General features: G+C 37.2%; 1 protein-coding gene across 2 annotated transcripts in view; it reads left to right on the top strand.

The window, feature by feature from the left end:
- The window catches only part of LOC121439299 (cyclic AMP-dependent transcription factor ATF-2), a 72760-nt gene that overhangs the window by 14064 nt on the left and 43196 nt on the right, over positions 1 to 15500 (top strand). For both annotated transcript variants that reach the window (XM_041639779.1, XM_041639778.1), the window contains exons 2-4: positions 1104 to 1198; positions 4947 to 5022; positions 13194 to 13263. In XM_041639779.1, the coding sequence (XP_041495713.1) occupies positions 13216 to 13263 (48 nt within the window). In that variant the 5' untranslated portion in view covers positions 1104 to 1198; positions 4947 to 5022; positions 13194 to 13215. The remainder of the gene's footprint in view (positions 1 to 1103; positions 1199 to 4946; positions 5023 to 13193; positions 13264 to 15500) is intronic.

The following is a 15500-nucleotide window of genomic DNA, read 5'->3' as shown; positions in this document are numbered from 1 at the left end:
CTTTATGAATGTTGGTCATTCTCTGCCAGTGGCAGGACCTTTAAGACACTTTTATGAGCTGTTTACATTTTAGAAAGAAATGAATAGGATGGCAATTAATTATCCAACAATATGCATCCCTTTTTACTCACTGATATTTCAGTTTTTAACTAGGCAGATGATGGCCTGATAATGGAGACTCAGTCCCAAGGGAATGGTACAAGATCATCTGTTTCCTTTTGAACACCATGCTTTGGAAATCAGTACCTTTCCCTAGCATAGTTAATAGCTGAAGCATCTGCCATTTCACTTTGTTCACTTACATAACAGATCTATGTAATCATTTGTAAGTTTTGTAGATTGTCTATATGAGTTTACTCTCAGCCAAATAACTTCCCTGGCATTTTTTGGCCACTTGTGACTAAGTTCTACCCCATAGAATGTGAGTAGAAATTTTCTCTGGTGTTTGTGAAAAGCTTCCTTAAAGGGAAGTCATTATTTACTTTCCTTTGCTGTGTGATGTACAGCTATGATGACTAGAGCTTTACAGTTGTGATAAACCTTGAAGGGAAAGGACTTATGAGCACGTCAGAGCACCAAAGGGCCCTGAGTACCTTATGATTATGGTTCCAGGATGCCTGTGTTTACATGAAATAATTTAAGTTCTAAACAATATAAGGTTGCATTTAATCAGTGGATCTTGTTCTAGCCTGCATGCATGGAACATCAGGCTATTTCCATATGAGATACACATAAACTAGGGTCCATAGATTTTATTGTGTAGCAGCAACATAAGAAAAATAGTTTTCACTATGAACGTTATGATGCCTGAATTCAACTCTGACACTTCATTTATTACTTGTTTTTTAGGTATATACTGCTAAAAATAATTTATTTTCTTCCTTTCACCATGGTTCTATTGCCTTACCACCATCCTTAAAGCTGGTCTATATCTAGTAGATGGTAATGTGTTGGCAATTGGGGTATTATTTGGTGACCATCTTTCTGAAACATTTGAGATTTTGGAAGAAACTATATAATAAGGTGAACAGTGGGCAAAATTTAAATATAACATGTATGTTAAACAGGGTAAAAGTGTTTTCTGTTTCTCTCCTTTTCTCTAGAGATACTGATGGCAGCTTGGAAAGTGCTGCTTGTGTAACAAGAACTTAAGGATTCCTGTCAGCAGACTAAAACTCATGGCCCACCAGCGACAAAGGTAAAGGAATTTGAGCTTCTCCCCGATCCTGCGTGCGTGTGTGTGTGTGTGTGTGTGTGTGTACATGTGTACACATGCACATTCATATCATGAGTGCATGCATATGTTGAGGCCAGAAGTCAATGTTAAATGTCTTTCCATTTGTTTCTACTCTAGTTTCTGAGACAAGGTCTTTGAACCTGGAACTCACTGATTCAGCTAGACTAACTGGCTGACTGGCCAGCAAGCTCCAGGGTTTCTTCTATCTCCACATTTTCAGGGTTAGCCTTTTTTTCCCATGAGTTCTGGAGATCTTTTCAGGATTGTGCAGAAAGCACTTCACCAGCTATGCCATCTCCCTGCTCCAAAGTAAAACTTTGAATGTAAAATTGTTCTCTTCATATTGTAATGATTAGTCTCTAAAATATTAATGAAAATAACAGCTGTTTGTGTTTGACAGTCCTCAAACACTAGTAGCCTATATTGATAGTATTCAGTCTAGGGGGTCAGGGAGGGATCTAGAGGGTTAGCAAATTTGGAAATGACCTCTTGAAAATGAGATGTGTATTAGCATATGAGAACACACTAAAGACTTAAATTCTATAATTCTTTTCATAATCCAAAAGTTCTTAAACTTAGCTTTTTAGCAAAAGGTCCAAAAAAAGTCCTAATTTACCTAAAAAATTGTAAGGTAACAAGTTAATCTATAAATTGTTTTGTGAGTTACAGAACTTTAAGTGTTCATATGTTTTGCTCTTTTTGAATGATCTGATATTAGCATATGCAGGATGCCTAATCTCTCTCTCTCTTTCTCCTCAAAGGAGTTTATGTTATTTAGGTTCTCATAGTCTGATAAAGTACTTTAATTTTAACTTATATTTGTGGGTATTTAGCTTTAATCATAATTTTACTTTATGCTTACAAATTAGTACACTTCAACAATTTAGTGATAGAATTGGTTAATACACTGTAGCTTTCTGTCTGGAATAAGATTATAGGACCTTACTCAGTCTATACCATGATTTTTGGATGGTTTTGTTTGGATGTTGTTTTGAAACAAGTCTTACATTCTTGTTCAGGTTGACCAAGAACTCACTGTATAGCCCAAGCTGTCTTCAAACTCAAGACATTCTTCCTGCATATACCGCAGTAGCCAGCTCTAGACCAATTTCTGCTTCAAATGGGAATAAAGTGATGTTAGTCATGTTTTACATATAGACTTAAAAATTTATCAGTGAAAAAATTAATGAGTACTTAATATGAAGTTATTATCCAGTGTTTTTAAAATCTTTTCTTTCTTCCTTTCTTTCTTTTTTTTTTTAATTTTCGAGCCAGGGTTTCTCCGTAGCTTTTTTGGTTCTGGTCCTGGAACTAGCTCTTGTATACCAGGCTGGCCTCGAACTCACAGAGATCCGCCTGCCTCTGCCTCCCGAGTGCTGGGATTAAAGGTGTGCGCCACCACCGCCCGGCTTTTAAAATCTTTTCATTCGAAATTATATGGCTGTATATTTTCAGTAGCTATAAATTTATAAAGTACTCTTTTAAGTTATTTCTGGTCTGGAGAATTAGAGCCTCTGTAACAAAAATGAAGCCTCAGAAGCCTGGGCTACATCATCTTATTATCTAAGCCATCTCTACTACATCTTGCTCTTATTTTAAAGAAGAAAACAGTGGCTTCCATTTGATTGCTTACGGCAAACAAATCATTGAACTATTTTTTATTTTACTCTCAAAAGTATATTGTAGATATCCCCTTTTATCAAACCACACAAGTGACTGAGTTAAAGCTTAGTCTTTGAAGAAACAGTGTTTTCTTTCTCAGATGTAGGAGATCTGTAGGACTAATGTCTTCCCACCTCAACTAACAGCACTTGGTTCACATTAAAGGTCCTTAAACTTAGATCTGTGTAGTTCTGTGTTACTTGGTGTGGTTAATCTCTGACCTTTACCGCAAGTAGTGGTTGTTTGTGTCTTCACTGATACTAAAGCACCATAATGTAACTATTTACGATTTTCTTAGGAATGGGAATGCCATATTTTAGATTCTTCATAATTTTTGAACTATAAGTTCAAAATGCACTTCACAAGCCATTTATAAGCTCCCTTGGCAGCTTTCGTTATATGAAGATATTTTCAAACTTGCTGTGAAAACATGATGAGCACAGATTTAAAGGTTTGAGGTTTAGTTAGATTATCAGAGAGATAACACTTAGAATCTCTTAGAGGAATTGTTAACATTTCTAGCGGTAGATGCTTACAGGGTATTTATGGCTGTCTCCCCTGGGTATTATGTAATAGTGATAAGAGAATGGGTATCTGTGTTAGTTGGCTAGGAGAGCAGTTGTGTAGATTTGTATTGGAGAAAGACAGTGATTCTGGAGGTGTCAACTTGTTAAAAAGCTTCTTTAGAACTGTCAGCTTGTCTATAGATAGTTAATATTTACACGCTTATGCATTGAAATGAGTGGTGTGTTGCCTCAGGTGTACTCACAGACAGCTGCCTTGCCCTGCCTGAGCTTACATTGTGTTGATAATGACAGAAGCATGATGAGATGGTCTTTGGATTATCCTAGTGTTCTTTTCTTCATAGGTAGCATCGTACAGTTGGATGTGAGTAGAGAAATGATTTATTTTACCTAGGGTAAGGGAAGACAGTTTCTCCTTCCCGTCTCCTAAGGTAGGACTCCAGGACTCACCACTACTGCCAGTTGTCTGTTTCTGCATGGGAATTACTACTTTTTCTGAACAAGACATAATTTCCCCCCCACACCACTAATTTATTTGCAATGAGAAAACTGTTTACTGTCTTTAACACATGATAGGGGAAAAGAAGATGAGAAGGAGGAGTCGGGATTGTAGTGGTGGCTTAGTCGTAAAGTACTTCCGGGACAAGCTGGAGCACACTTCCTTAACCCTGGCTTAGAAAGTGGGGTGGGCACAGAGAGGGGTGAATCCCTGAAGTTCATGGCCAACCAGTCTAACCCAGTGAATGAGTTCCAAGCTCAGTTCTAAATTCAGCGAACCTAGTTTTAGAAAACAGGGTGAAAGACAAGCAAAGTGTGCCTCTGTTGACATTCATGTATATCTGCATGCACATGTTACATACACAAGCATACCAAAATAATCAGAAAGAGTTGGCAGATTTTTTTTAAAGTGGGCCATTTATCTTGTTAATTTCAGTATGATTTACATATACACACACAATTTGCTTATATTTAACCTAGCATTAAATAAGTAAGTTGCAAAGATATGGAAGAGGAAACTAGATCATTTATATTCAGGAACAAATAAATTTTGATAACTTTCTAAGTACAAATTTTGAAGTTGTGTGTGTGTGTGTATGTGTGTGAGAGAGAGAGAGAGAGAGAGAGAGAGAGAGAGAGAGAGAGAGAGAGAGAGATTGTGTCTTTGTAATAGGGTATTCCGTTTAACCCAAGCTGACTATGATTCTCCTGCCTTAGCCTCACTTAAGTGGGGATTTTAGGCTTGTACCACCAAGCCTGACTTAGGTCTGGTTTTTCTTATCAGATTTCGAATGTAGTTAAAAAAAAAATTGCTGTTTTTTGTGGAGCTTGATGGATTAATACCTCTAATTAATATATTTATATAAGTTTTCTTATTTCAGAAGTAATATATTGATATAAATATTCTTAATTTTTTTGATGAAATAGTGTTGAGAATGATCAAGGGCTTTCATTTTCAAAATCAAATGCATTTTAAGAAATGTTTCAGTGCTATTTGTAACAGTGTGAAACCATTTTGTTTTCAGTATCTTTGCTATGAATCAGAGGACATGATAAGCTATTTAACTTAATGAAATTCAAGTTACATGTGAATTCTGCCAGGTAAGTACATGATACAATAGTTAATATTTTGAACCATGTTTCATATTATAAGTTGTAAAACTTATTTTCTCGAATGTTGTATCTACTAGATGCATATTTCAATGTTCTTTTCCTAAATCTGAAGCCTCTTATCAGTATGGTTTTCGGTTGGTTCTTATTTCTGAATTATCAAGTTAAGAGCATTAAAATAACTGGTGTAGTGACACAGGACTATCTATAATCTCATTATAGAGACAGGACCCACCCAAGATCAAGACCTGTGCTATAGTAGCAACATCCTATCTCAAAAACAACAACAACAATAACAAAAAGAAACCAAAACAGTGTGGAAGATTGTACAAATACATGTTTTCTGTTTTTAATATCTTCTAAAATGGGTTCTTGTTGATATGTTAGAAAAGTTTTTAGCTATCAAATAACAGTTGCAAAATGTCACATACTCAAGTCCTCTTGGTTCAGTTTACCAAGTACCATGTCATGAGGGCATTCCAGTGCCCTGCTTTTAAAACACGAGCTATCAGTTCTTAAAAGAGTTCATTAGAATCTTTAAGTGGAAATTGTGAAGAACGAAGGCAATCTTGACCAAGAAATATCTTTTTATAGTTGTATTTGAGTCAGGATCAAAATCGTTGGTTAGTATGTCTATTAGATCTTCATTTAAGCTTAAAAAGTTTCTCCCTCTGGTTTTCCTTTTTCCCTGTGAATTTTACTTGTTGAAAAGACAGAGTAGTGGGGGCTGGAGAGATGGCTTAGTGGTTAAGAGCACTGGCTGCTCTTCCGGAGTTCCTGAGTTCAATTCCCAGCAACCACATGGTGGCTCACAGCCATCTATAATGAGATCTTGTGCCCTCTTCTGGCCTGCAGGTACACATGGAAGGAATGTTGTATATATAATAAATAAATGAATGAATGAATGAATGAATGACTGGGTAGTGTCTTAATAAAGGCTTCCATATTGGTTTGGGCTGATTGCTTGCTATTGGTAGTATTAGATATGTTTCATATGTTCTGTGGAGTTTTGGTGGGTTTTTTTTCAACTTGTGATAAAAAAGTTTTACTAGATTCAGCTCTAACACCACTTCATACTCTGCAATTATTTTTAATTTTATTGTTCAATTGATGTATATTATCAGCTGGATGTAAACACTGTCTCTACTTAGTGATTTTTAAACAAATGATTCTTTAATGCTATGTAACCATCTCAGATTTAGAAGGATTTTCTGGAACACATGTGTGGATGAAGATACCTATATTATTTTTGTCTTATATCTTAGATAAACTCTTGGTTTTGCTTGATACCAAAGTATAAATTTTATAGAACAAATTACATTTTGTGGAGTTTTGTTTTGTCATTTTTTTTTTTTCTCCCTGAGCATTGCCTTTTGGGTTCTTTTAAAGAAACTTCAGGGCTAGAAAGATGGCTAAGCAGTTAAAGAACTTGCTGTTCTCCCGAAGAACCCAGGTTTGTCCCAGCATCCAGGTGACTACTCACTACTGTCTATTTCTAGGGGATCTGGTGATTTTGGTGTTGGCAGGCACCATACATAGACAGTGGACATACACGTAGGCAAAACATTCACAAACGTAAATTAAAAATAAAATAAAAGAGAGACAAACTTTTGCTTACATCAAAATCATGAAGATCGTCAGTGCTGAGTTCCATCTGGACGGAACCTTCATCTGGTGGTGGATGGAGATAGAGACAGAGACCCACATTGGAACACCGGACTGAGCCCCCAAGGTCCAAAAGAGGAGCAGAAGGAGGGAGAACATGAGCAAGGAAGTCAGGACCACGAGGGGCGCACCCACCCACTAAGACAGTGGGGCTGATCTATTGGGAGCTCACCAAGGCCAGCTGGACTGGGACTAAAAAAGCATGGGATAAAACCGGACTCTGAACATGGCGGACAATGAGGACTGATGAGAAGCCAAGGACGATGGCATGGGGTTTTGATCCTACTTCATGTTCTGGCTTTGTGGGAGCCTAGCCAGTATGAATGTTCACCTTCCTAGATATGGACGGAGATGGGAGGTCCTTGGCTCCCCACAGGGCAGGGAACCCAGCTCTTCGGACTGGAGAGGGAGGGGGAGAGGAGTGGAGGGAGGCAGGGAGGAGGCGGAAATTTTTTCAATAAAAAAAATTAAATGGGGCTGGAGAGATGGCTCAAGTGGTTAAGAGCATTGCCTACTCTTCCAAAGGTCCTGAGTTCAATTCCCAGCAACCACATGGTGGCTCACAACCATCTGTAATGAGGTCTGGTGCCCTCTTCTGGCCTGCAGATATACACACAGACATAATATTGTATACATAATAAATAAATAAATATTTAAAAAATTTTTTAAATTAAAAAAAAACATGAGGATCATTACCATATTCTGTCATCACTGTGACTTGATTTATGTGATGTGAGATGGCCAAAGGTAGAATCCATGGGCTTTGTTTTTTCCTAACAGATTTAAAGACTCTCAAAGGACTTAGAAAAATTTAGAACATTTCCTAAATTTATTTGTATGTAAATATTTTCTGTAACTACTGATAGCCCTGTGTAGTATGCTTTGGAAACACTTATCTAGACGGTTAATAAACCAGAGTTGTAAAGGGTATACCCAAAACTACTAGTTAAGGCAAATATTGATAGAAATTTTTTTAGCTGACATGTGGATGCTGAGAATCGAACCTGAGTCTTCTGTGAGAGCAGCCTCATTATGTAGCCCAGGCTGGCATTGAATCCCTGAGTGATCCTCCTCCCTCTGCCCAGCCCTCTGCCTAGTGGTGAGGTTACAGTTAGTTGTGTGCCAAAATACCAGGTTGTTTTGTACCCATGAACAGTAGTCAGTAGGAATGAAGTACACCCCTTTCTTGTTAGGCACCGAATTGAATTCTTTATGTTTCATGACACGTATAAGTGTTGCCTGCAGCAATAGGACTTTACCATCAGATTGCAGAGAATAACCAATAAATGTACATAAATAGCCTGTGATGTTTAAGGGTTTTCATGGGTGTTCATTGGACTCCGACTAAACAAGGTGTGACCCTTGCCTTGCATTGGAGGTTTTACTTAACGGAATAAAATGTCTAGCTGGAACACTCTTCTATTATTTGGTGACTCCATTTAGATTCCTTTCATATATGTATGTATTTTAGGATGCTTCTGCATTAATAGGTTTCCATATGGTTTTTCTAATGACCTTTAGTGTTAGCTGTCCTTCCCCATATTTCCTATTCCTTTTTTTTTTTTTACCCTTCTTTTCCATCCTCCCTACTTAATCTTCCTAGTTTAGTTTCCCCTTTGTCTCCATAACAATATATCCTATTTTCCCTTCTTTGGAAAGACCTCATCCCATCCCTTCACTAGGTACTTCACCTCTTTGGTTATTTAGATTATAGCACACATTTTGAAAACATATATATAGTATCTATATATAAGAGAAAACACACATGCAATATTTATTTTTTGGGATTACCTTACTTGGGATAGCTTTTTTTCCTGGCCCCACTTATTTACTTGAAATTTCCATAATTTCTTTTTTTTAGTGTTATAATGTGCCACATTTTCATTATGCGTTCATCAGTTGGTAGACATCGAGGCTGTTTGTAATCTCTGGCCATCATGAGTAAGGCAGTGAAGTACATGGACGAATGAGTCTGGAGGAGGGTGTGGAGTCCTTTGGGTGTATGTTATAGCTGCCCATTGCGGTAGATTGACTTCTAGCTTCCTGAGGAACCGCCACACTGATTTCCATATAGTGGCTGTACAAGTTTGCACTTTGGCCAGCAATGGAAGAATATCCCCTCTCCCCACATCTTCATCAGCTTGAACTGCCATTTGTTTTATTGGTTACAGCCCCTCTGGCTAGGATAAGATAAAATCTTAAAGGACGTTGAACCTTTCTTTAAGTGTTTTTTAATAATTTGTGTTTTATCCTCAAGACCTCTGTGGTTAGTTCTGTACCCTAGTTGGTTTTTTGGGGTGGGGTTTTGTTTTTTTGTTGTTTGTTTTTTTTTTTTTTTGGTGTTCAGTTTTTTTAGTTCTTTATATATTGCAGATTGATTGGGAGGATCAACATAGTAAAAATGGCAATTCTACTGAAAGCAATCTATAGATCCAATGCAATCCCCACCAAAATCCCATCAAAATTCTTCACAGATCTGGAGAAGACAATAATCAACTTTATATGGAAAAACAGAAAACCCAGGATAGCCAAAACAATCTTATACAATAAAGGATCGTCTGGAGACATTACCATCCCTGACTTCAAACTCTATTACAGAGCTACAGTATTGAAAACAGCTTGGTATTGGCATAAAAACAGAGATGTCGACCAATGGAATCGAATAGAAGACCCTGACTTTAACCCACAAACCTGTGAACACCTGATTTTCGATAAAGGAGCTAAAAGTATACAATGGAAAAAAGAGAGCATCTTCAACAAATTGTGCTGGCAAAACTGGATGTCAATCTGTAGAAGAATGAAAATAAATCCATATCTATCACCATGCACAAAACTCAAGTCCAAATGGATTAACGACTTCAATATCAGTCTAAACACACTGAACCTGATAGAAGAGAAAGTGGGAAGTACTCTACAACATATGGGCACAGGATATCACTTCCTACGTATAACCCCAGCAGCACAGACATTAAGGGCATCATTGAATAAATGGGACCTCCTGAGACTGAGAAGCTTCTGTTAAGCAAAGGACACTGTCACTAAGACAAAAAGGCAACCCACTGACTGGGAGATCTTCATCAACCCCACAACTGACAAAGGTCTGATCTCCAAAATATATAAAGAACTCAAGAAACTAGACTATAAAAGGCTAATCAACCCAACTATAAAATGGGGCACTGAGCTGAACAGAGAATTCTCAACAGAAGAAGTTCAAATGGCCAAAAGACACTTAAGGTCATGTTCAACTTCCTTAGTGATCAGGGAAATGCAAATCAAGACAACTTTAAGATACCATCTTACACCTGTCAGAATGGCTAAAATCAAAAACACCAATGATAGCCTTTGCTGGAGAGGTTGTGGAGTAAGGGGTACACTCATCCATTGCTGGTGGGAATGCAAACTTGTACAACCACTTTGGAAAGCAGTGTGGCGGTTTCTCAGGAAATTCGGGATCAACTTACCCCTGGACCCAGCAATACCACTCTTGGGAATATACCCAAGAGATGCCCTATCATACAAAAAAGAATATGCTCAACTATGTTCATAGCAGCATTGTTTGTAATAGCCAGAACCTGGAAACAACCTAGATGCCCTTCAATGGAAGAATGGATGAAGAAAGTATGGAATATATACATATTAGAGTACTACTCAGCAGTAAAAAACAATGACTTCTTTAATTTTGCATGCAAATGGATGGAAATAGAAAACACTATCCTGAGTGAGGTAAGCCAGACCCAAAAAGAGGAACATTGGTTTCTAGCCATAAATAAAGGACATTGAGCCTATAATTCGTGATCCTAGAGAAGCTAAATAAGAAGGTGAACCCAAAGAAAAACATATAGTCATCCTCCTGGATATTAACCTTCATCAGGCGATGAAAGGAAACAGAGACAGAGACCCACATTGGAGCACCGGACTGAAACACCAAGGTCCAAATCAGGAGCAGAAGGAGAAAGAGCACGAGCAAGGAACTCAGGACCGCGAGGGGTGCACCCACACACTGAGACAATGGGGACAATCTATTGGGAACTCACCAAGGCCAGCTGGACTGGGTCTGAAAAAGTATGGGATAAAACTGGACTCGCTGAACATAGCGGACAATGAGGACTGCTGAAAAGTCAAGAACAATGGCACTGGGTTTTGATCCTACTGCACGTACTGGCTTTGTAGGAGCCTAGGCTGTTTGGTTGTTCACCTTACTAGACCTGGAAGGAGGTGGGTGGTCCTTGGACTCCCCACAGGGCAGGGAACCCTGACTGCTCTTAGGGCTGATGAGAGAGAGGGAGTTGATTGGGGGAGGGGGAGGGAAATGGGAGGCGGTGGCGGGGAGGAGACAGAAATCTTTAATAAATATATAAATAATAAAATAATAAAATAAAAATAAAGTATCTATTAGTAAGGAAAAAAATTGTGTTTCATCCTCGAGACCTCTGTGGTTAGTTCTGTACCTAGTTGGGTTTTTGGGGTGGGTTTTTTTTTTTTTTGGTTTTTTTTTTGGTGTTCAGTTTTTTTTTTAGTTCTTTATATATTGCAGATACTGACCCTTACATATTAACCCTGTATTAGATGTATAATTGATAGAGATCTTTTTTTATTCTGTTGACTGTTGTTTTGCCCAAATGAGGTGTCCTTTGCCATAAAGAAGCTTTTCAACTTCATGAGGTTCTATTTATTGTTGGTCTTAATGCCTACTATTAATGTCCTGTTCAGAAAACCCTTTCCAGTGCCAGTAAGTTCAAGCTTATCCCCCACTTTTCTAGCAGATTCAGGATATCTGGTTTTATGTGGAGGTTCTCGATCCATTTGGAGTTTTGTTTTATGCAGGGTGATAAACATGGGTCTATTTTCAACTTTCTCCATGCAGCCATCCAGTATGACCAGCACCATTTATCGAAGATGCTCTCTTTTCTTCCTTATGTAGTTTTGACTTTTTCTTCTGTCAAAAATCAGGTGTGTTCATAGGTGTGTGAATTTATGTCTGGGTCTTCACTTCAATTCCATTGATCAGCCTGTGTGTTTTTATGTCAGTACCATGCTGGGTATTATTATTATTATTATTATTATTATTATTATTATTATTATTATAGTTTTGAAATACAACTTGAAATCTGAGATTGGGATACTGCCAGCCCTTTTATTATTCAAAATTCATTTAGCTTTTGTGAAGCCATAGGATTTGAAGATTGTTTCTTTCAGCTTCTGTGAAGAATTTTTATGGGAATAGTACTGGATCAGGTTGCTTTTGGTAAGATGACCGTTATCACATTATTAATCCTACCAATCCATGACATGGGTGGTCTTTCCATCATCTAGTAACTTTATTTTTCCATTTCATTTCCATGTTCATTTTTCCATTCATTCCAGTATCTTCAATTTCTTTTAAGTTTTTATTATATAGGTCTTTCACTTACTTGGTAAGTGTTATGCCAAGATATTTTATTTTTTGAGGCTATTTTTCAAAGTATTGTTTCCCTGATTTCTTTCTCAGTCTGTCATTTGTGTATAAGAAAGCTAGTAATTTTTGTTTTAAATTTTGTATCCTGCTATTTTGCCCAAAGTACTTTTCAGCTGTTAAGTTCCCCTGGTGGAAATTTTTAAGAGCCTTTTTAAATAAAACTATTTAATCTGCAAACATAGTTTGACTTCTTTTCCTATTTGTGTTTTCCTTGGTCTCCCATTGCTCTAGCTAAGACTTAAGTACTATATTGAATAGGTATGGAAAGATTGGACATGCTTGTCTAGTTCCTAATTTTAGTAGATACACTTTATATTTTAGTCTGTTTAGGTTGATATTGACTGTGGGCTTGCTTGAAATTGCCTTTATTATATTGAGGTATGTCTCTTGTATCCCTAGTGGCAGTGTTCTAACCCCTTTCTATAGAATAGATTTTGCATGTTGCATGTGTCTAGTCTCATAGTAAAGGTAGAAGATTATCGACCTGTTCTGTGGTCGGTGAAGCTAAGTCTCCAAAGATAGAAAGAAGGGGACACCAAAACTTGTGTGGGAAGCCAGGGGCACCCCTGGCACTGAGCTCAAGAGTAGTGCAAACAAAGCATCTCTATTCATTAAAGTAAGCAAACCATGAGGCGATGTTCACAGTTAGCTTAAGCCAAATAAGTACAAGGAGAGATTACCCCTGCTGTTAAGACCTGTCTTTGGTCATGTGAAGAAGCCAAGAATATTCCTCCCAGGCCTTTGCCTTTCCACAGAGCTATAACATGGACGTGCCAGGACATTGCCTTCACTTCCATGCTTTCAAGTCCATTCACTTACCATAGTTTATGCAGTTCTTTCTAGAAAGATGTGGGAAGAATATTCTGTACACTGCCCCATTTGACAGAAGACAGGATTAAAAATGTCATCAAAGTATGCTATTTTGCATTCAAATAGAAAAGTTAGCAAGTTTGGTAGAAATCAGATCTTGAGATAGTTAATTGAAATTGTTCTTTATTCACAAACATCTCATAAACACTTGACTCTCTGTGCTTTGTTACAGGTGATACAAGGACCTGTGGAATATGAGTGATGACAAACCCTTTCTATGCACTGCCCCTGGGTGTGGCCAGGTAATATAGCCGTTGCTTACAATAATCTTGTATGTTTCTTTTCATTTCATTTCAAATCATTGCTGGAATATATTATCATTAAGGTTTTACTGCAGCGATTTTATAAGATTAGAATTAGGATAAGAACAAAACAAAAACATTTTAAAATTCTTTAATATCTGTCCTAGTACTAGAAAAAACAGTGCGGTACAGTGGAAATAGTTTATCTTATAGTAAAGGTTAGAACCATAGACAAAAACCCCAGACTTAAAAGAATATTATTTGAAAAGACAAGATCTTCTGAGTAATTTGGGAGCCTGGGGACCATGGAGGAGGAGAAAGGGGGATGGGAAAGGAGGGGAACAGAGAAAAATATATAGTTCAATAAAAACAATAAAATTTTAAAAAGAATTTTATTTGACCTGTATTCATTGAAGCTACCTAACTTAAAATCAGAAATGCATCGCTATATTTAGAAATTGTTTTGCTTATTTGAACTTTTATAAAACCAGCTGATATCTACCTTAGACAGTATCACTAATCTATTAATGTTCCGAAATCTAACATCTTTAATTCAGTGCATGTGTGGAAGTGTTTTCAGAGATGTTATTTTAATTTTTACTAGGATATTGTTATTAATTGATATTACGATTATCTTTTAACTACAGATACTAAAGAAGAATCGAGTTTTAATGTATAGTAAACTTACAGAGTACTTATACTACAGAGTTAAGTCATAGACATTAAAGTTTTTTATTGGTTTCATGTATTTTTAGTTGGTATTTTAAGTTGAAATATAATCGACATACAGTAAACTTCACTGTAGTTCACAGTTTGATGTTTTGGGCTTTTTTTTACAGTTACTGATTTTGTTCACGTGTGCATGTTGTGTTTGTGTTTGTTTGCTTATTGGCACAAACAGCCACATTTGGCATATGGAAGTCAGCGAACAACTAGGAGCCAGTTTCCTCTTTCATACCTGATGAGTTTGCGAGGATCAAAGTCAGGTCATCAGGCCTGGAAGTAAACACCTTTACCTGCTAAGGTGTGCCACCTTACACAGTGCTGCAGTTTGTCATGTGTGTGCCTGTGTGTTCATAGAGCTGTTGCCACAGTCATGATAGTGGACTACTCATCACCCCCAAAATTTCCTTATGCCCATTTCCTTGCCCCTTACTTGTGTCAACTCCTGATCTGTCTTCCACAGTTGTGAACTAGTTTGTGCTCTCCAGGCTGTGTGACTGAGCAGACAGTAGAATATGTATATTTTTCTGAATTCTTTCATAACAAAATATGAGTTCTCAATTGTCTTGTCTACTTTCTGTGACTATACTACAGATTAGGTACTTGGCAATTTATAAAGAAAACAGTTGGTCACATAACAGGGACACTGTAATTTGATTATATCCCCAGAAATTCACAGATTGGAAACTTAAGCTCTGAAGTCATACGTTAACGTACTTGGAGGTGGGACCTTTGTGAAGTGTCTAGAATCCCTACTTTAGACCTCTCAACCTCCAGAGTAGCTAGCTATATGAGCCCTTTTCTTCATTTGAATAATTTTATTCCACAGTTTATCCAGCATCTTTCTATTTCCAAATTTACCTACCAAAGATAAAATGAGTGAAATACAAGTCTTTATGTGTACACATGCTGTGTGTAGTTTCTATTGGATTACCAACCGGAAGTGTGATGGTGGAGTCGTGTAATAAAGCCTGCTTATCATTTTAGGAAATTACAAATTGCTTTCCAAAATGTATGGGCCATTTTATATTCCCATCAGTAATTTATAAGATATTTAATTATTTCATATTCTTGTTAACATTTGGTGTTTTCATTCTTTTAAATTTGACTCATCTTGTTCATAGATGATATCTCATTGTGCTGTTTCATTTCTTTGATGATTATTGAAAAGATAACCATTTTTTCTAAGATGTATATATCACCCATTTGTGTATTTTTATTGTTCTATGAGTGCTTTATCAACTCTTGCCTGTTTTTTAAACTTGCGTTGTCTAAGGGTTAGCAGTGTAGCTCAGTGGTAGACCATTTACATAGCCCCTCGTAAGGAAGGGCATTTTTATATTTATTTAGTTCTGTTATATCTGTGGATGTTTTGTTTGTGTCTGCACTACGTTCATACCTCATGCTTGCAGAGGCAAGGTCACCCAGGAACTGGTGTTATGGATGGTTAGTCAACATGTGGATACTGGGAGCAAAACCTGGATCGTCTGGAAGAGCAGCGAGTGTTGTTAATC

Source organism: Microtus oregoni, unplaced genomic scaffold (assembly GCF_018167655.1).
Source record: "Microtus oregoni isolate MIOR12 unplaced genomic scaffold, Mior012 000060F_ref0000265, whole genome shotgun sequence".
In the NCBI taxonomy this organism is placed as follows: Eukaryota; Metazoa; Chordata; class Mammalia; order Rodentia; family Cricetidae; genus Microtus; species Microtus oregoni.
This window is presented reverse-complemented; position numbering and strand designations above follow the sequence as displayed.